General features: G+C 36.8%; 5 protein-coding genes across 5 annotated transcripts; 1 reads left to right on the top strand and 4 right to left on the bottom strand.

Annotated features, from left to right (window-relative positions):
- The first annotated feature begins 3,582 nt into the window (after window positions 1-3,582).
- On the top strand, window positions 3,583-4,400 carry Tpt (tRNA 2'-phosphotransferase). Its single transcript, XM_090153124.1, has 2 exons — window positions 3,583-3,651; window positions 3,711-4,400. Exon 2 carries the CDS (start codon window positions 3,726-3,728, stop codon window positions 4,320-4,322), a length of 597 nt encoding a protein of 198 aa, XP_090009250.1. The 5' UTR covers window positions 3,583-3,651; window positions 3,711-3,725; the 3' UTR covers window positions 4,323-4,400.
- eIF2alpha (eukaryotic translation initiation factor 2 subunit alpha) lies at window positions 4,347-7,634 on the bottom strand. Its single transcript, XM_090153123.1, has 8 exons — window positions 7,481-7,634; window positions 6,881-7,142; window positions 6,740-6,819; window positions 6,528-6,676; window positions 6,350-6,456; window positions 6,192-6,289; window positions 4,976-5,119; window positions 4,347-4,591 (listed from the first exon to the last, which is right to left on the bottom strand). The coding sequence occupies exons 2-8, from the start codon at window positions 7,116-7,118 to the stop codon at window positions 4,418-4,420; spliced, it is 990 nt and encodes a 329-aa protein (XP_090009249.1). The 5' UTR covers window positions 7,119-7,142; window positions 7,481-7,634; the 3' UTR covers window positions 4,347-4,417.
- A 656-nt stretch (window positions 7,635-8,290) lies between these two features.
- Window positions 8,291-12,898, bottom strand: LOC149936534 (oplophorus-luciferin 2-monooxygenase non-catalytic subunit-like). Its single transcript, XM_090153016.1, has 6 exons — window positions 12,796-12,898; window positions 12,498-12,729; window positions 11,596-11,974; window positions 10,210-10,291; window positions 10,052-10,138; window positions 8,291-8,574 (listed from the first exon to the last, which is right to left on the bottom strand). Exons 1-6 carry the CDS (start codon window positions 12,812-12,814, stop codon window positions 8,432-8,434), a joined length of 942 nt encoding a protein of 313 aa, XP_090009142.1. The 5' UTR covers window positions 12,815-12,898; the 3' UTR covers window positions 8,291-8,431.
- Window positions 12,899-12,911: 13 nt separating this feature from the next.
- On the bottom strand, window positions 12,912-14,114 carry LOC149936533 (uncharacterized). The gene is made up of 2 exons (XM_090153017.1): window positions 14,064-14,114; window positions 12,912-13,968 (listed from the first exon to the last, which is right to left on the bottom strand). Exon 2 carries the CDS (start codon window positions 13,817-13,819, stop codon window positions 13,298-13,300), a length of 522 nt encoding a protein of 173 aa, XP_090009143.1. The 5' UTR covers window positions 13,820-13,968; window positions 14,064-14,114; the 3' UTR covers window positions 12,912-13,297.
- Window positions 14,115-16,959: 2,845 nt separating this feature from the next.
- Window positions 16,960-21,419, bottom strand: LOC149936532 (uncharacterized). The gene is made up of 2 exons (XM_090153283.1): window positions 21,322-21,419; window positions 16,960-17,516 (listed from the first exon to the last, which is right to left on the bottom strand). The coding sequence occupies exons 1-2, from the start codon at window positions 21,338-21,340 to the stop codon at window positions 17,050-17,052; spliced, it is 486 nt and encodes a 161-aa protein (XP_090009409.1). The 5' UTR covers window positions 21,341-21,419; the 3' UTR covers window positions 16,960-17,049.
- Between the last annotated feature and the right edge of the window lie 342 nt (window positions 21,420-21,761).

Here is a 21,761-nt window from a genome sequence, read left to right as displayed (position 1 = left end):
CCTATAATTTTTAACAATAACAATATAGAATTTATCGCACCAAGGGATACATTGATGTGCGTTATTTTGAAATAGCACTAATTTACTCGGTCAGAAATAAAAAATTTCAGAATAGTTAAGGAATAATTACGGAACTTCTCAGACATGCGCCAATTTGCAAAATGGCTTCGGAATTCTTTCAAAATAGAAAGGACTTATTTATTCGATCATTTTATGAGACAGAAAAATTCTGATTTGATAATCGATAATTTTTCTAATAACAATCAAGATATATATTGTTATGCGCTATTTTGCATACGGCAGATTTCAAATTAATGTACAAATAATTTCGGCAGTTATCGCATTATGAGATATTTATATCTGCCATTTTGTAAAATGGCGTCATATTTCTATCACAGTGTAAGGGGCTTATTTATTCGATCAGATAAAGCAATGTAGAAAATCTCACGTAAATCGACAAACAATTTCGGCAGTTATCGCATCATAAGTTATATTTATATCCACCATTTTTCAAAATCGCGTCGGATTATTATTGGAAAACCCATAGGTCTAATTAACTCGGGCAGATAATGAAACGTAGAAAATTTCTGATAAACCGACGAATATTTACGGAACTTATCGCACGATGAGTTTTATTGATATCCGCCATTTTCCAAAATGGTGTCGGATTTCTATAAAAATCTATAGTGCGAATTCATTCGGGCAGATAATGTAACGTAGAAAATCTTAGGTTAATCGGATACAAATTACCTAACTTATTGCACCATGATTTATATTTGTATCCGCCATTTTACAAAATGGCGTCGTTTTTCGATCGAAATCTAAAAATCCGTTTACATCGTTCAGATAATGTAATGTAGAAATTTTAAGATTTATCGGCGAAAATATATGGCAGTTATCACGGCATAAGTTATACAAATATTTTGTAAATAATTTAGACGTATTTAATCAAATTCGCTCGAGTTCACCCAAAATGGTTTTTATTCCCGCCTATTTGTCCAAAGTAATCCAAAAATGTTAAATTTACTAATTTTTTTTATTTTTTTTTAAATTATTATTTTTTGATTTATTGAAGTTTTGCACAGGGGGGACCCTTAGAATTTGTCATTTTCGCACGTTATTTTACATAGACTTTTTCTTATTTTATGTTGTAAAAACATTTTTGGTTGCCATGGCAAATCGGAAGCCCAGCGTAACTTTTCCCTTTAACTGGTTTCATGTTACATCTAGGTCTAACAATCCCCCAACTTTGAACCAAATCGGTGAGAACCACCTCGGGTCGTCTCCTCGTCAGTTCGTGTCTCCGCCGTTCGACAGAGCCACTTGATTTTTGAACCCCTCCTCTTCTATGGAGATGTCCGCTCCTATTGACTGAACGCAGTATCAGTCACGTGCTTCCTCCATGACTGAAGGGTATAAGGTTTTTTCTAGGTATTTATAGATTAAGTTTAGTTTTCAGTTACAACAAACATTACAGGCGACACTAAAAAGTTCAATGCCTCTATTTAACACGCAATTATTTTCAATTTAATATTTTATCAATTTACTACTCAAAGTTAAGGGTTGAAAAATATATACATAAGTTAACAGTCTGTCATGGCCTAAACGGGACGACAAATGCCATGTACCTCTTAACTTGATTTTGCGACTAATATCAACGCCTACAGTGACTGCTTCCAGAGCTAGATCCTATAATTCTTAAAGATTATGATGATTGATTTATCAAATAAAAACCAGGAAAGTACCCTTTTTTAAGAGCTTATTTTAAAGCTCTTTTCTAGAGCTATCTAATAGTGTATTTATATTTCGTGTTTTTAATCGCCCACATGACCCTTTAACCCCTCGAATGAGAACCCCACACAATAAAAATGTACATTTTGACATCCAATAACCTGGTATCAATTCCAGTTAGGACTATGTAAACTCCACCTTAAAATTGGCCTTGCCGAAATGTGTAAAATTGTGTTATTTTATTAAAATAAAATATATTTAAAAAAAGTTATTAAACTTAAAGCGAAGGGGTACTGAAATCGAGGTACGATATACCAAAAAATGTGGGGTTTCGGTTAAACTGTGTTTATTCTAAAACTTCTCAATATTTTCAGCTAAAACCTTGGATATCACCGTTTTTTAGACAGATCTATCTGTGTTTAAAATTTAAAAAAAAATCAATTGACCCATGGTGACATGATTGGTCGAAATCGTATGGAATGACCCGTAGCCTTGTTACATACCAAGTTCAAAACCCCCCATCTCCTGAATCGTTTTATGACGAATCGTGACAGGAGCAGCAACAAACACACGAGGGGCTGATCACTCCGCGTAATCGGTGTACAGAGCCGTACCTTTGACAGTACTAATGGGACTACGCGTAATCTTTGAAGTCCCTGCCTTTGGCAGTGCTAATCTAAGCGTAATCCGGTGTACAGACTTTCTAAGAGTGGTTAGCCCCTCGCAAACACAGCACCCCACACAAGGAGAACGTAACCCGTCAAAAGTCGTGGATTTTCTTGTGTACAGTTTTCATTGGTTAGACCATAGACGCTTTAGTGCCTGCTGCCGTCGGAAGGGGGGAATTCGGAAATTGTCTTCCCCATTTCCGTAAAACGTTCAGGTAAAGGTTTGTCCAATGAAATTTGTACACAACTCTGCTTTAGCGTGTTTAAAGGCTAGCTGCGTTCTCCTTGCGTTTGTTGCTCCTAGGTGGAAGACTGCTCTTCTATTACATGCAAGATATGGTTCACTCGTGACTGGTCAACGCCAGGCTCAGCTGCTGGGGTACTCACCGGCTTGTAAACTCTGTGGCAATGTTCTAGAGGATATTCGCCAAATACTTCTGGGGTGTCCAGCACTTGCGTCTGTTGATGGAATTCCTGAGTGGTGGGAGAAACACTTTGATATACCTACTGAAGAGCTGTTAGGTTTTGAGGGTGATGATGTTGAGTTAAAATTGGTAAAACTTATTCTGGGATTATGGAAGGGTGCTAACGACGTATAAATTTTCGTAAAGTGATTTTTATTATATTGTTAATGCAATGTTTTAGTGTTTAGTGTTTAGTGTTTATTGCATATTATCATATGTAACATAATTACTCATAATTATGTTACATATGATGTTATTATACCTAATTAAGTGACATTTTCCATTAGGATTTTTATCCTTTGATCCTTTTTTATTATATTTCTTTTCCTAGAAGTAAATAAACTTCTGTTTTGTTAGAACAGTTTTAGTTTGACGGTTGACCGCGCTCCCACCGTTGGTGAGGGCTGTACTCCTAGAGGTCATTTAATAAATCTAGAATCTTCTCGAATCTTGGTTTAAAGGCTTAGTTTTTCTTCTGCCTGTTTTCCTTTAAGATTACTTCCCACCACGCAAATATCCTGGTGGTAGGCCAACGAAATACTAGGCCTTTAACCGGTTTACTATATTCCCAACACAATGGGTGTGAACTATTGTACTTTTGGGAAGCTCCTAGGGTGTAAATATTATGCTCTCGCAACGTTTATTTTTTTGAAAGCGAACTCAAGGCCCTTTATCTTCGCCCACACTTCTGCTCATTTTAAAAAATGTACAAATTTCGAAAAGGGAAAACTCCGATATTCACGAGAGGAGGCGCCAGCTTCGTACCATAATTGAGTTTTTAGTGTTGTGTGCGTTTATTTTCGTGATATGAAAATTAATAAGAAATTTCATCATATTTTATTTTTAGAAGAGTGTTTGAAATATGACTTCCAAAGATATTCAATTATCTAAAAGCCTTTCTTGGCTTTTAAGGCACGGAGCGGAAAGTCAAGGATTGAGCCTTAAACCTGGAGGTTATGTACCTGCAACTGCTATCTTAAATTTGAAGCAATTTAAAAACTATGCGTTGGATGACATATTGAGAGTAATAGAAAAAAATGATAAGCAACGCTTTTCCAAAAGAATAAATGACAGTGGAATGTTAGAAATACGGGCTAATCAAGGCCATTCTATCAAAGTCAATGATGAAGAACTATTAACACCAATTCTTTCTCCTAACAACTGTCCAAGCAATGTAATTCACGGAACCTACTTTAGAAATTGGGCTGCTATTGAAAAAGAGGGTTTAAGTCGAATGAAACGTAATCATATACATTTCTCAAGTGGTTTACCCAGAGACGGTCACGTAATAAGCGGAATGAGATCCAATTGTGAAATTTACATTTACTTAAACGTAGAAAAAGCATTAGCTGACGGTATACTTTTGTATAAATCGGAAAATGGAGTGATTTTAAGCCCGGGTGATACAAATGGTTATATTAAACCTGAATACTTTCTGAAAATTGTAAAACATGATTAGTTTGCGGTTCAAAATAGACCAAGATGAAATTAGTAGACATTTATTTTGAATTTTATATAAACAAATTGACCCTAAAAATTTGAAAATTTGTGTTTTTATTGGGCAATAAAAGTTGCTGCTTCTTCTTTCGCAGGTTCTTCGTCCTCGTCAGACCCTACTTCAACCTCTTCCTCTATATCGTCATCACCGGGAACTTCTTCGTTTTCTTGTTCTAACCTATCTAATTGTTTAGCTAGTTCAGCCTCGTCAGCTTCCGTGACCACTTTGGGCTTTAATAATGAAAACAACATAGATATTAATATATATTCAATTACATTTAGTATGAACCAATTTTGCAATTTAAGCGATTGCAATAGTGAGTTTGAGGTTAACCAATAGGGATACTAAACCGATTTTCAGATCAATTAAAACTGATATAGCATCAAATGATTGGGCAGTTTAGGTATGTCAAAGTTCCAGATTAATTGCCACAGAAAAAGCACTTAAAAAACTTATTTTCTTGGAACAGCCTATTCCTTGTTCTAAGAAAATAAGCTTTTACATAATTGCTGGTAAAATCAGTATCAGTAGTTTTTCCTGATAAAATCCGTTTAATTTCGATATGGGTTTTGCCACATAACTAAATGAAAATAAATTGAGAATTGCCAAATTACAGCATTTTTAATGTTGAACATTCCATCAGCTTGCTTTATCGTTTGTTCAATCTTTTCAATTGCATCATTAAGAACTTTGAGTCCCTCCGTTCTTTCCATAGTAGTTGTAGTCATTACATAAGTTGGAGGTGCTATTAAATTTATCTGAAAAAATTGAGTGGTTAAAATTTATTGCAATTTTTGACCTAGTAGCTAAACGTTTTGCCTATGAGTGTAAGCATGCGTAACATAATTACGCCACAAGAACATTTTCTTTAGTGAAACTTTGTTCACGGGATATGACACAAATTATGGCTTAGCGGCGAATAACGCAGCATCAGCTTTAAGGCGGCTGCACACAGAAAGCTTGCACGCATGTGTCGTTTCAAAAACCAAGCTCGCACACAAGCAAGTGAAGCGTGTGCGAAATTAAGAATTTTACTAATTTCACGTTGCGTTGCTCGCTTCGCGTCTGATGTGCCCTGCCGCTTTTACTGATAGGAAACGGAAGTTAGTTAAGAATTCTAATCCTCACAAGAATCTAACTTTAATCTACAGATTAGCTAGTGTTTCGCAATAACAGGATTTTGTTTCCATGGTAACCTTTTCAATAGAGTAGTAGTACTCTGAAGCTTTGGCCATGGCCGCCATTGTGGGCGCAAATTTTTTATGAATAGGAAAAAGAATGGGTGACGTAGCACTGCCATTACTCTATAGTGAAAGGACTATTATTTATATTAGCTAGCAGTTTTGGGTCTTTTGTTTCCGTGGTAAACTTTTAAATGATTATAAGAATTTTTGGTTCCTTTTATTGTATCATATGTTCCGTGTGAAACAAGGTCTCATCGAAATTTTATACAGAGGCATACTTATGAATAATTATGTTACATATGGTGAAAGTAATAGATTTTGGGAGGAGCAATAACTAACGCTAAATTTCTCCAATAAATAAAAATTATTTCTCCCCACCCTGAATTTATTTGTAGTGTAGATCTTTTTCTAATTTGCTAGTTTCAATAACATTACTGCCATCTATCGATTTCAAATATTTAGAGCTGAATAAGGCAGCGCATTCTTAAAATTAGTCTTAGCCAATTGCGTTAAAATAAAAGCAAGTGTCAAAACTAATGGTATTTGAAAATACCTTTACAATATTGAAACTGGCTAATTGAAAGCACAATTGTTCTTTTCAAAATGATTTACAAGAATCTCAAGTTGCCCGATGCAATAATCATACCTTAATAGGCATCTCTTCAGTTGAACAACTAATTCCCGCTTTCAGAGCCTTCTTGACGGCATCTATTCCCTCATAACCATAGCAACAAACATCAATATCTAGTAAGATTTTATTTATTAGTGAAATGTAAATTTTTTCAACTTCCACATTGAGTATACCAGCTCTTATTTTGACAGCTTGCGGCGTAAGCCTGCGTTTTATATTAGCTAGCAAAACTTCAAAAGTTTCCTCATCCAAATGGCATTCGTTGAGGATTGATGGGTCACTAAAACATATAGATATACAATTTAATATCGAAATCAACGTAATGGATGTTTATATAGAAATAAATCTTACTTTACGGCGTGTTTAAAAATATCATAAGAATAAGCTTGCTTTTTAAATTTTTCGTCAAAATACCAGGCAGTTTTCTTATATAAATCTTCGAGCATTTTATCGCTGTCATAATTTAAAATTTCTGCTACATGTCTCAAAATACTATTGACCTGAAACAACAAACAGTTCAGTACCTTAATACATATTTAATTGAAAACTAAAAAAATCGTTACCGCTTTTGCTTTTGCGAATTTCTCTTCGCACTTCAATATATCTTCCGGAGATACTCTTCTCTTAGACAGATCAATGTATCCTAGGTGAGACAGAGTTTTACTAAAAGTTAATAAAATATTGGTGTTAACACTATTCATTACCTTTTTCTTCATCAACTCTTAATACTACAACACATTCGCTTCGTCCTACTCTGATCAGTTTGTTTATAGAACGAATACGTCTTCGAGACAACTCTGACAACAAGATCATTCCCTCTATATTATTGTATTCCAATAAATGTACATAGGCACCCATTTCGGCGATGGATCGTACGTTAACCATAACGACATCTTCCGTTTTAGGATACCTTTGACTGTAGAAACGACAACTAAGTGGCATGACTTTCTTTTTTTTATTTCACACCTGAAAGAAATTCTAAATAAGCTCCTCTGAGATTCTGACAGCACTAAAAATATAGTTAAAATAAATAAAATCCATAGAAAGATCGAAATTATTATCAAAAATTAGTACCATGATGCAATGACTAAATTACCAAAATAAATGCAGAACTGTACGCCGGTTTAAATGAAAGCAGTTAGGCTGCGACACGATTTTTTAACCTTATGTAGACGCCCAAAGGCTTAATCTGAAGAACAGGCTATAATTTTACAAATTTGGTACTTATTTCCACATGCATTACGTATAATAAACAACATTTTAATACGAAATTATGATAAATATATTAAATTAAGTAATCTTACCTAAAACTGTTTATTTGTATAATTATATTAAAAAGATTTTGTACTCGAGTCCATGTGGCAAAATCCGTAAATGGCCGAGAAAACAGAGCTTGTTCTTTTTAGCACGAGTGTGGCCATCTGTAGTTTGTAACAAGAAATATATTTTACCGGGAATTTTGAGTAATAAAATGATAAAAGATATTTGTCACGGGGTGCGTCAAGTTAACAATAAAGTTAACAACATTACGTCTTGTAAGAAAAAATCTAGAAACAAGGATACTTCGAAATCTTCATAATTTTAAACGCTAAACTTTCAATAGATAAACTTTGGGTTAATTTTAATAAACAATTAGTACGTAAGAGTAAAACCATCCTATTTTAATATAAATTAAGTTCATTTAACCTAGGAGCAACAGATTTAACAGAGAAACATTTATGAGCCGCAATAGACGCTTAAATAAAACCGGTTCCGTGATTTGCATAGAAGAAGTATTACAGAGAGCCAGGACATACTTGTAAAAGCGTGCTGCTTAATATTTTAATATAGAAGGGCGCCTCCTGGAAGATTAAAATGCGCACGCGCTATCAACTTTAGCCTTACAAATAAAACAAACATAAACACATGACTATTTTATTCAGTGAATCGCGCATGCGCGTAGGGGAAGAAAGAAAGAGAGCGGTATTTATTGAAGCGACTATTTCTATTATTTTAAAATCGTAATTTTTCACGTTCATGTTTTAAGATCGTTATCTTCTTGAATTCTTGGTGTAATCTACCTCCAAACCAATTCGTACAAATCTTGCAAGATTTCTTATTAAGAGTGATGGTAGTAATGCAAATACAAGTGTTATTATTTTATTTTTGGTAAAGTAACATACGGTTTATTAAAGTTAAGGTACATTTATATTTCACCACATAAAAGAACAGATTTTATCAGCAATCAGTTATTACTTATGTATAAGAACACTTTCTCAGTTAGAACATCTTATGGATGCCAGAGTCATCTGCTCCAGACGTCTGCCGTTAGCACAGACGAACCCCGCTACGACTCTGAGGACCGCTTGGTTTCCTAGTAACCAGCGAAATTCGCAGCCAACACATGAGAAAGGATTGTCTAAAAGGATTCAAATTTGTTACTTATTAAATTTAGTCCTAATATCATAAGTAACATAATAAATATAGGTATATGACACCTTGGATAAAAAACTACTGAACTCGAATCAAAAGCAAAAACCCCATATTCAAACGACATCGCGCGCTAGCACTCCTACCGATAGAATTGTGAAACTTTTCCACTCAAATAGATCGATTTTCAATTTTTAAGGGGCGGAGACAGCTTTAAAGGGGTAAAATTCATCCAAGGTAACGTGTTGATGGAGTTATTTGTTAGTAGATGGCGCTGTGATAGCAACATGACGTCATAATTTTGATTTTCAACGATTGGTTTTTAGTGGAGAACGGTTTTGTCGAGATTTAATAAAATACAAAATTATCTTCCCTGATTGGATAGTTTAAAATTGTATTATAGTGCCATCTATGGTGGATAGTGTTAACTACTGTTAAAATTAATTGTTAATTTAAATTACAAAAATTATATATTTTTAATAAGAATTTAAAGTATTATAATTTAGTAATTAATAAATAACTTTTTAAAAAAAGTTTATTTTTCATAAACTTTATAGTATCGCCATCTACCTCAAACATTATTAAATAGGAAGGTACCTCGGGTGGATTTCGCCCCTTTTTGCATATTTCCCTGTAGGCAATATGTGAATGCGTCTATACAAAGAATTTCTCGTCATACCAAAGTAAACGTTATTTTTACTGTTGAAAGCGTTTCAATTTCCAATAAGCCTTGGCTGATTCTTCAAATAAGTTGTCGGCGTGATATCTGGGGCACCGTTACCTGACTCTTCCAAAGACTAGTAACAGCTAGTTTAATTAACGTACGAGACCATCGAAGTGACGTGGTATCAATCGGTGCATTTCCTGTGAAGTTTAAATCCAAGTTATTTATATGGTTCCAGCTTGTGGCATTGGGTGAAACCTCGGAACCACTCCTTCCAGGTTGAGTTTACAAGTTCTCTCCCCACTTGGTTAAGAGGTTTGCCCTAGTTCTTCGGTTTCCGGTAATAGTGAGTTTAGGGGATCGCTGGCTGGCGTGACATGAAGGGCTTGCCACCGAGGGGCAGATCACTTTGTTACAGGATGTCCTAATAATCATAATTAAAAATTTAATCATGATTTAGTCATTTTTAATCTTTGTACAGCCAAAGCTACAGATTTAATTTTAATCTAATCTAATCATGATTTAATCATACGAGGGTGTCCTAATAATCATTGGAGTGAGCTGCCCCTCGCTTGCCACCACTCTGAATTAAAGAATTAAAATCCGCAAGATGACTTGTGCCTAAAGTAGTTCCTTTGGTATTAACCTAGCTGATTATTATTATTATGTTACTTAAGACTAACATGAAAAACATTTGAGTGTGATTATAGGAAGTGTCATATCTATTTTCATTATATTACATATGCCATAAGTTAATGAGGTATCATTAACTTATGCATATGCTGATATAAAATTCGCAAACCTTGAACGGATATGAAACCATTCACCAAAGACATGAAATTAGTTATAGTTTTGAAGTGTTCCTCTTTAAAACTGGTCATGTTATTACCTAAGTTTGGATAATTAATTTTCTATTAGCATTTTTAATTACAAATTGAATATTATTAATGAAATACTTGCCATCCAACAAGACTATATTAGGAGCGGTTTTCAAGAAAGCTGTTTCGGATACGCTGGACACAGTGTTTCCACTTAAAGCGATCTAAAACGGACCGATCTCAGATCGTAGTTGTGCCAAAAGTGTATATCTCTTACAAGAGAAGTATGCATCTAAGTCTTTCAAATTTAATGTGTACTTTTGCAGTCTCGACGCATTCTTCAATGGGAGAGAATTTCCCGACAAATTGCGCCACAGATATTTCATAAAAATCATATTTTCCTGATGTAAATATAAAATAGCAAGATTGTATTTATTTATACTTAGGGATAATGACTAATATTGAGATGATTTTTCAAATATTTTTTGGTCTGCCAGTGTGCTCCTCCACTAAAGAGTCAATCAAATCGGTCTGGTACCACATTGGTACTCCTAAACCTTACGTCTTTCGACGCGATTGAAACACAGGTGGGTAGAATTTTTCCTTCCCCCCTCTCGTGACGGATCGTGTCAACATAGTTATTCTCTCGCAGTATAAATACTTCTTGGCAGGAATCCATACTTCTACTTAGAATGCTTATCTTGCCGTATCGCGTATGGTAAGATCACTGCTTTGGCTCCGCCTACGAGATAAAAAATCCCCTCTGCGCGCCCTCCCCTCTCACGTTGTTGTTTGTTAAGTTAACATAGTGACGTCAAAAAAACCGTCAGCCACATCGACACGAAAATCTGCCGCGATAAGCATTCCTAGTAGAGGTATGGATTCCTGTTCTTGGTAATAGCATAAGTAACATAATAACCATAAGGATGACAATTAACGAGATTTACAACCAAACTGATTTTCATAGCTATTGCGTAATCAGGATGTTTTCTCAGCACAGAGCCCTCTAGTGTCTAAAATATGCGAGACTTCCGCTAAGCCAAAATATCTGGTTCCCGACAGATAGGCGGAATATTAGCTCATGTTTTTTATCACGCGTGATTCGCACGTGGGCTTCAAAACAAAGCCGGAGCCCCTCACGACTCCAGAACGTGCTCTACAATATTAGGCTTAAATTTTTATCAAAAAGTAGTCATCCAAAACCGTAAGTCGCGAGTCCAAGACTCCAAGTCACAGCTTGAAGAGAGTATCAGTGCCGGTTAGAAAATTAGCATTAAAGCAATAGAAAGTGTCATACTTATTGTTATTATGTTACTTATGGTAATAGTTTTAGATAGTTATGATGTATTTCATCCTGCAGGACCTGCACTATTTTATTTTTCCGAAAATGATTTTGAAAACTGCGCGAGGCTGCGAAGTTACCCGTTTCAAGCGACTAGCTTTAGCAGGATAGATTAGATGGATACTTATCCAGCGAGATATATTTTATATACTTCTGATAGTACTTAATATTCCAATACAATCTTACATTGAGGTCTGGATGATGATTGAGTATACTCATCGACTCGGGTCCCAAGACGGATATTTGGTTGTAAGCTAATTCCAAGGCTTTCAGATTAGTTAGGCCGTCGAACGCTTTTCTTCCAATAGTCGTTATCTTGTTGAACATCAGAATCAGCCTATCCAAGGTAGCGCTCCCACCGAATGCGTAGTCGGGTATGCTTGTTATCAAGTTACCTGCCAGATTCAGCGTTTGGAGCTTAGTGAACTTCCTGATTTCACCATATGGGAACGATTGGAGCTGATTCTTGTAGAGACTGAGGATCGTGGTCAAGTTGAGTGATCCGTCGAATGTTCCAATTTCTATCGAGCTTATTTGGTTTAGGTCCAGATAAAATTCCCGTATTCTGAGTATAACGAAAATTATCAGGATACAAATTCGTATACAGGGTGTCTACATTTGATCGGCCCAGGCATTTTTCTCAAAAACTACACTTTCAAGAAATGTGAAATTTTTAGTATGTACTCTCTCGGGGGAGATCGTTGTTATTGAAATGTTTCACGGTTTTAGAAGTGTTCGGTTTTGAACGCTACGAGGTAGACGAAAAGTTTCAATTTTGTTTGTTTTTCATAACCAAATATTTCAGTGACGAAATGTCCGATTTCCACCATACCAATTCCATTAAAGGTTTTCGAGTATGCTCTACAGCTAGCTTTTTGAAAATTTTCGTCTACCACGTAGCGTTCAAAAACTAACACTTCCAAACCCGTGAAAAAGTTCACGATTTTTCTGAAATTTACAAATAACAACGATCTCCCCCGAGAGAGTACATACTGAAAATGTCACTTTTCTAGAAAGTATAGTTTTTGAGGAAAATGCCTGGGCCGATCAAATAAAGACACCCTGTATTTCATTGTGAAAATACGAACTGGTAACGTCCGAACATCCCTTTGGTCAGTTTGGTCACTGGAGTTCCTTGAATGAAAATGGCTCTGGCGGTTGGTGAGGCCAAGTAAGCTTTGAACGACTGTTGGATTTCCGAGTGGTCAAGGGCCAAGCGGCAATTGAGGCCTTCACCATCGCACGTACAGGGGGCGAAATCCGCGGAGTCTGGGCAATCGGACCAGGCGGACTTTGCAAAGATGGCCAGAGAAAACAAATCTAACCACCGTCAGAAAACCAAGGACTAATTTAGAAAATGAAAGTCATCGGAAACGTGAAACTTACAAATGGTTAGGGACTTCATGTTAGTATTCTCACTGAGAGATTCCGAATAAAGAAAGTAAAAGTGGAGCTAAACTATTACCGTTTCTTATCAGACTCACTACAAAAACCGGCTGCAATTGTTCCCACAAATACGTTGATTTTATTTAAAAAAATAACATTTTACATAGATAAGAAAACATTAAATAGTGGTTAAATGTCTTTACGCTTGCCCAACTTGTTGAAATGTTGCCTTGGAATAGTTCAGCCAATGCCAAAGAATGAGTTCATAAACTCTTTAGTGGGAGAGAAAACGGATCCACAGCTGAAGCGGGGAGGCAACATTTCAACAAGATGGCCAAGGTTATTTTATAAAAAGAACTATTGAATTTCATTGGTAAGAAATAATAAATGATTGGATAAAGGATAGGGAGAGTTTGCACTTGAGAATGCGTGGACACAGATACCAGCCATGGGTGGCAGCTTCACGGAGAACCTAGCGGCGATTATAAAACATAGTCCTCGATTATAGTTTCTCGGACGCGGAAGGTACTTCCGGTGGATACAAGTCACGCGTGTCTTCTTTCCTCGGCCTCCATCGGAGCTTGGAAATCAAAAACAAGAAAGTAACCAGAAGGAGAAGGGTCCCGGAAGCCACGAAACCGATGATGAAATTATTCTCGTAATGCGTCCAGGCATCTCCACTGTAAACGGGAGGAATGACCCACAGTCGAACGAAGAAGGACTTCATTCTTTTGGACGAATGTCGTACGACGCAAGTGTAAACGCCGTCATCTTCCAACTCGATACCGAAAATCGTCAGAGTATTGTTGGCAGAGTGAACCTGGAATCGATTTGGCTCTTGGTTGGTCGATTCGTCCACTCCGGTCCAGTCGGGAAGCAGCCACAGAAAGGTCCCTTCAAACGGACATTTGAGGATAACTGTGTCGTTCAGGTTGACCCTCGGGTCGCCAAATTTGAGAGTGGACACGCTCACCACAGACAAGAACAAAACCAGCACCGACGAACTTATCGCGAACTTCCACATGATCGATCTTTGAGGAGGAACTGGTTGAAATAAGGTGACTACTTAGCTTCGGCTTGTTTCTTCTGACAGAAATTACTATCTAATCGAGAGTAATTTCGACACTGACTTAAAACGTCTACGATAAAAATTGAAGAAAAGTTCCGAGAAATCTATTTTGAAATGGAAATATAATCGAATGATTGAAAATGCCAACGTCTGAGAACATCTAAATGACGAAGTTTCAAAATACAAAAGAAACTAGTACCTTTGACTGTTTGACGTATAAAATTTTATAAGAAACTTACTAAACTACTTCAATATTTAACCAATGCAATAAGTGAGCTAAAAACAATACTGAAATCTATAAAATTGCGATAGATATGCATCGAATAGAGAAGATAATGGTATAATCAAGAATGTATGGAGTTTACAGAGAATATGAATCCACCACTATAGCGTCGGTTTTAATGATTTCCCGAAGATATTCCCCGCCTACTCGAAGATAGAATGCCGGAGTGCTTCCCCCTTACCAGGACAAAGGTGGGAAATATTACGCGAGGAAAGTCTAAGGTGAACCGGGTACTGCCCACATATTCTTTGCTCACCCGAATAAATGTTTCTTAGGAGTGGTTGTCATGTCACTTTCTGTTATCTTATCTTTATTGCAATACAGCGAGTATGAAAAGGCACAAATAGAGATAGCAAATCGTACGTGGATAATCATAAAAACCCAAATAAATATTTTGATGTTGTTCAAGACAAAAGAAAGGTTCGAATTAAGGACGATTATATTTATAAGTCGGAGTGGGGGAGGACCCAAATAGCATTTTCTGCCAAACAAAGTTTCTGCGAATTTACTTGGCGCGATTCTCAATCGCGAGTCTTTCATCGACTTAATTTGAAAGTCGTGCGTAAGAAACGTACTCCTGAAGTACAATAGTGCCAACAATCAAACAAATTCTTGGCATGACTGATGAAGTCTAAATTCCAAAAAGGCATAGAAGTTAAAATATAATTTAAAAACAACAGAAAGCATTTCGAGAAACATTTTTCAGAGGCTTTAAAGAAGGAGATTCTTCAAGATGACACTTACACGAAATTATTTCGTGTAAGTGTCATTATAAAGAATCCCTGATAATATATATTATTTCGTCGAAATAATATATAATACCAGAACTATTCGCGACTAACACGAGTCTAGATGGCGTAACCATAACGGTGCTAGCTTCTCCGAGGTAGCGCCTATGATATACACAACAATAAAACGTTTTTTCTCAAATAGACTTATAAAAAAAAGCATAAAAAATATTAAAATGCAAGTATCATTATTTATAAAATTAAATTTGCGAATAACGATGAGGAAAAACTAATAGCGTCTGCTTTAGCCGCTATTTATCTGGTTTTCAATGGCGAACTAAAGGAGGCGTTGTGATAGTTTTTGGTCGCGAATATATTATATATTTTAAGAAAGAAGTATTGGCGACCGAAACGAGTCTAGGGGGCGCTGCGGTGCCACCCTTTTCCGAGGTAGCGTCTGCTAATGTAAAATTTGAGAAAAATTACCTAGAGTCCTAGATCTGGGCATGAAAATTGCTCTATATTATAATATAAAATTATACTATCGCATATTTGTACCTCTCATCACAGCCCTCTAATACGTACCATAAAACTAGTTTTAAAACCCTAATAGCGTCTGCTAATTCGCTACCCATATAGTTTACAACGCCAAACAAAAGAGGGCGTAGCGTTAGCTTTCGCTCAAGAATACATCTAGCACGTAAAAAGTTAGTCGAGTCAATAAGCGCTTAAATAAAACTTCCATTGAGTTGGGAATAAATAGAGGTACAACTAAATCTGGCTGGCGCGGGACCAATTTCGTTCAATAAGGAGACTTTATCAACTTTATTGTTCTACCGTGGAGGCATCTGTCTCTAGTGGTGGAAACTATATTGCAATTGAATTTTTTCGCGAATCTGATGCGAAATTAAAATGTATGATTACTTGTAACAAACAAACCTTTGAAGTTGTTTAAAAATAATTTTATTCTGTCAACACGATCCTTTTTAACTCAAGTTACGCGGAGTTAACTAATAATTATTTATTTTTAGCCATATAACTTTACAAAATATAGATGGCGCTACCGCCTAATTATAAAGATGAATTTCGTACAGTCTTATCAGAACAGGTCCCGCGTAACCACGGCAACCGAAATCGTAATTGTAATTCTAGCAGTATTATTCCCAATTCAATGAAAACATCCTTCAAGGAAATTGCCAAGAAGTAATATTTCCGAGAGCCAGGACCTGCAAGTTAGTGTTTATATAGTGAGGGAGCTCGCGCGAAACCGCTCGAGCCCGTTTACGCTAAAATATCAAGACGAGCGCGTGGAACTTTAAACAAGACAGTATAATAAGACATAAATAGAGTTTATGTTTTAAAGAAATGAATAAAAACCACTATTGCACAGTAAAAGAGTTTTGTTTACACAAAAACAAAACTCTTTTACTGTGCAATAGTGGTTATTATTCATTTCTTTAAAATTTTAAATGTACAGGACAGTTCCACAATATTTGAGTTTATGTTATAGCGTCTATTGGCTATCATTGTGAAATGTCACTTCTACGTCCCGAGTGACGCGCCCGATACATCTAAACAAGAAGGCCAATGTTACTTTATAGAAAGGCCTATTGAAATTCAGGCCTCATTTTGAAGTGATTATGTGTTCCTAATGTCATGATGAATTCGCAAAACATCTTTCGAAATATCAACAGGTTCCACGTAAATAGCATTATCAGTACCATAAGTCTATAATATTGTTCCATAAGTTTAGGGAATATTTTACTGAGCGCAGAGCTAGTAACGGAGTGACGTCATCACTAGAAGAAAATCTCCCCCTAGCGAGGCACTGTCAAAGGCTACGGGTGACGCGGACGCAAAACAGCGATGAAGTCCGTAATGCAGTCTGTCATGTGAATAGCTCTCAATTAAACTTTTGCATGTGAAGAATTGGATGTGTCACACTTATGTAACAATATATTATACACTTATGTCAGTACTTATACAACGATTGATACTTCTCGCAGAGAAGTATTATATATTTCTGTTAATACAAACAAAAGATAAACGTTTCGTCTGGCGATGCGTAATAAAAGACAAGTTTATTTAATAAAATAAAATGATTTATTTAAAAAGTTAACTTAAAAACAAAAAACAGAAACTGAACTAAAGACGGATCGGGTGACGTAGGGCTTCTAATTATGACTCAAAAACAGAAATAGAGCTACGAATCCCAAAACAGGGGCCATTAAAAAACACAAATCGACCATCGTTTTTCTCGGGACGCAGAAACACATCTTCGTAGGTTTGTCTTCGTCTTCAAAAACGAGACGTCGTTGTTGGCAAGCCCCGGGCACCATGTTGGCGAAATACTTCTGACAAGTACATCCGGTTCTGCATCTCTTGGGAGTAAGCTGCCACGGTAGGACGGAGTCGCTAGTCGAATTTCTAACGCCCAGATCATCTACCACGCCAATGGGAATTGAAGTATTCTCGATACTTGACGGATTGAGCGGTAAAGGAGGGCGAGTCCTATCTTCCAAGTCCGTAAGAGGACGCCGAGTACGGTTCTTTGATAAACGTTTAAAATCACTTCGGACTATGACCGTCTGACATAGTGGTTTCCCGTTTAGCCGGTAGCCATCCAAAGTTCGCTCGCAAACTGTAATGTATGGTCCGCATTAAAAGGGTGGCCACATTTTCTGTCCGAAATTCGGAGTTTTAGAGAGAGAGTTTAATAAATGGACCGAATGTATCCAAAGTGGATGGGTTAAACGATACCGAGTAGTTTTGGCGAAGGTGGGAAGCGAGGCACTGCGACGAGTAACTTAATCTCAGGTAATAGGGTTGTAGAAGATACGAGAAAGGAAACCAACAACAGCGAAAAAGCATTTGCAACGGGAGTAGCGGGTAATGGCGCTAAGTTTCCACTACTTTCGCAACTTCGTATCTCCTTGTTATTAATATGGGAGCACTGTGACGATTAACTTGGGAAGTTGCAAAGTACGACTAGGACGTTATATTAGTATACACTAGGACTGTCTAAGGAAGACTATGATTCCCATAGAAAACGGAGTAGTTTAAAGTCGATGTTTTAGCTCGAGACTTGGTACGCGAAACTCATCGTCGATTCAACTTTAAGCCTTTAGGTTCATTTAAATTATGTGTTTCTTTTTTTACCATCAAAATACAGAAAATAATGCGTAAATAGAGCAGTTTTACAAAGACCTTTGGTGTGATAACGAAACGAGATTTCTTAAAGGGAATAGAACCGTGGGTATTTGGTGTGGAACATCAACATTTGCAATATTGACCTCTTCATTATATGGCCAGGGAGTACAGAACGGGAGTCGTTTTGCCAGATCTTTTAGGGTTCTCAACCAAGAAGCCAGAGAATCGAGGTGGGGTGGGTTGAAAGTGGGTGGAAAGGTTGGCAAAATACGGGACAAGATACGGCTTTTTGCGCCATCTACCTAATTTTTGTGGCTTTGTTGTTTATGGAGGAAGTCGATGCTGCCGTTTTTCATTAGATAACGTAGATCCTAATTGTAAATATTTAAATTATCTTACGACCGGCAATATTCCAAGTTTCTTGAGTAAAGCGTATCACTTTTAGGATATAATACAACTGAAATCATAGTACTAAATCAATGTAAATATAATTTTGTATCATATTTCAAACCTTAAGCCTTTGCAATGATTGGCTAATATATTTCCCATTTTTGCCTTTAACATGTCCTTTTTAAACACATTCCCTAAAATAGAAAAATAAATTGTATAAAATTATATAAAATAATTATAAGATCTGTTAAAATAATTACAAATTTTTTTCTTTTGACTTTTGAAAGTCCATTTATGTAACAATGGTCCATGCTTATGTTCACCACGTGTGTAAAATTTGAATTTCTTAACAAAAACCACATGGCCGCTGATAATAGATGGCGTTATTTAGTCGAGGTGTCCCGTATTTTGCAGAGGCGCCGGCTGAAGTGTAGTTCATTGCAGCAGAACCAAAAAACCGGCCGGGAGTAGTGGCTCACTCCTGTAATCCCAGGCGTCCGGGAGGCAGAGTTTGTGGATGGCCGTGTGAGGACGACTACCAATCCCCCAACGGGTGGTCGGGATACTTCCGCCACGGGTGTCCCCACCCCTGTCCCCACGTATCCCCCCGTTGGCGTGGCCGTTACACATATCTCACCCTGATTAATCAGTTATTGTGTGTGTTCTGGTGTCTAAGGCCTCGGGTCGACACCGATGTTTGTGTATCTCAAAAAAAAAGCCCCCCTCTTTTCATCTCCCGTTCTGTACTCCCTGATATGGCGCTAGTGAATAATTATTGCTCAAATTGTTTGGGGTTATCTATAAAGAATGCTTTGGGGTAGGAATCCATACCTCTACTTGGAATGCTTATACTGCGTATGGTAAGATCACTCTGATGGCTTTGTCCCCGCCTACGAGAGAACAAACCCCCTCTGCGTGCGCTCCCCTCTCACGTTGTTGTTTGTTAAGTTTACATAGTGACGTCAAAAAAACCGTCAGCCACATCGAGACGAAAATCTGCCGCGATAAGCATTTCAAGTAGAGGTATGGATTCCTGTTTGTGGTTATATTATTCCCGGGCGCAATTTGTATTTATCATTGTGGTAAGTTAGTCCTAACGTCTGAATACGTTTTTGGTTTAACTAGTTATAAATTATAACGGGTTAAACCATTCATTATAACTTATAATTAACCAATGAAACTAACTGAACATCTAACTATTAAGATTAATTGAGTGCGTAGGAGGCGCTATGTATTCAATATAACTTTCTGGAAAAACTAGGAAACATTTAGGTCAAAAAGGGAAATTTCATTTTAGTGGCTTGGCAATTTGGCATCACTGTATTTTCCCTTTAATTCCATTATCTGGTTACGTTTATTTTCCGGGTGAACGCATGGATAGTAGATTTTAGAGGATCGGTAAAAAGCCTGGTTTTTAGCCCCCGTAAACCAATCTCACTAAGGGAGTCAGCCAAGGTTATTTGAAAAAAAAACAAGTATCGCTAAGAGTGGACGATACTGTTCGATAAACACGAAGTACATTTTTACGCCAAAAGGTATTTTTTCACGTTTTTTATAGATTAAATATGATATACTAAATATCAGTTGATATTCTTTATTGAATTAAAAAACCAAAATTAAAAATTACTAAAATACAAAGCGCAAAAAATTACGTAACAATATCAACCGCGTTAGATTGCCATTTTGAAATTTTAAGATCACGTGGTACAAACGACCTTGCAATTCTCCCTCGGAGTCTCTCGAGCTGATTGATACGCAGGGAGAAATAAAATGCGCTGTGGAAGGGTATCGAAAACCTGTCCTCTTAATTTACTGTCCATGGAAGGCCGACTACATAAATCTTTGGTTTACTCTGTCTTCCACTGGAAGTAGGCTTACTGCAATACACGTATGCCATGCAGTCAGCCTACTTCCAGTGAAAGACAGAGTAAACCGAAGATTTATGTAGTTGGCCTTTAACGTCTACCTTATTTTTCTCGCCGGCGGCTCATAAGCGACGGCAGCCAGCCAATGAATTTAAAAATACGCGCTACGTCTTACTTTTGACGTAGTTTAATGCCCTCCCGTTTCTCTGGGTAATTTCCAGGCACAAGAAGTTTCACAAATCGAACGACACTTCATTGATATGAATTATAAAACTAGGCATAGCAAAATAGAGCTCTCCCAAACAAGGGCGTATCCAGGATTTTATTTCAGGGGGGGTTTTGAGGGAAAATTTCAAGGGGGCGGGGTGCTGACGGAAGTTACACTGATTTTTATTAGGCACCCCCCCCCCCCCCCAGTCATCAGCATTTCGGGGGGGGGGTGTTCAACCTCCAACCCCCCCCCCCCCTTAAATACGCCCTTGCTCCCAAATGAGGAGAATGTTCAAGTTACTGTTTTTACTATTCTATGCTCCATAAAAATAAGCTCTCGGGGCTGGTAGAGAAAAGATGGGTATTCTTGTTCGTCGATTTTTTAAACAGCATAAAACGCCTGAAGGGAATCGTAAAAATGAATGAGCGAGTTCATATGGTAGTATACCTATCGATTTATTTATAGATTACCACTGCAACACAAAGACCGCTGTTGAATACGGAATCACCGTGCAGTTAACGCGAGGACGGGTGGGTTTAAAATGTTACTTTAGTAAAGCGTCCGGTAAGCGGGAAACTTTCAGTGACTCGGATAAAATGTCACTAAGCCGCGTTCACACTAGACACTTTGGAAACGATTTAAAACGGTTTCGAAAGATCAAATTGAAAATTTTCGGTGTCAGCTGTATTAATAGGCATACTACAAATACATTTCACGCCAAAATTTTACAATTTGATTTTTCGAAACCGTTTTAAAACGTTTTCAAAGTGTCTAGTGTGAACGCGGCTTTTGGGTAATGATAGATTAAGTCATGACAGAAAACTACTTACGCAATGAAACGCGGGCCATACTTATATGAAGGAAGGTTTAAAGTACTCGGCTTAAATCAATAGAGTTTGACGCCCGAATGAAGGTATGACATATCAAATCGTTTGTTTTTAAACCTGCTGAGATGCTAAAAAGTAATACTACATTTGAATGCGCATTGTTTTTTAGTTTTAAGAATAAAATATGCCTGAAAAATTAATAAAAAATCTCACAATAATTATTCACATGATCGAAAAAACCTTTAATAGTGATGGATAATTTGGGTAATTTAAGTTAAAAGAAAATTTAAAAGCAATTAAATACGTTTTATTGAGCTTTATTTTCCTAAATTAATAAGGGTTAATTAACTAATTAATGTAGGCCACCAAAATAGTTCCAATACTGACATTAACAATAACAATAATCAGCTAGGCTAATACCAAAGGCACAACCTTAGGCCTAA

The sequence above is a fragment of the Leiobunum rupestre genome, chromosome 7 (assembly GCF_980474605.1).
Source record: "Leiobunum rupestre chromosome 7, qqLeiRupe1.1.hap1, whole genome shotgun sequence".
NCBI classification, from domain to species: domain Eukaryota; kingdom Metazoa; phylum Arthropoda; class Arachnida; order Opiliones; family Sclerosomatidae; genus Leiobunum; species Leiobunum rupestre.
The sequence above is the reverse complement of the archived record's forward strand: the minus strand, read 5'-3'. Positions and strand labels throughout refer to the sequence as shown.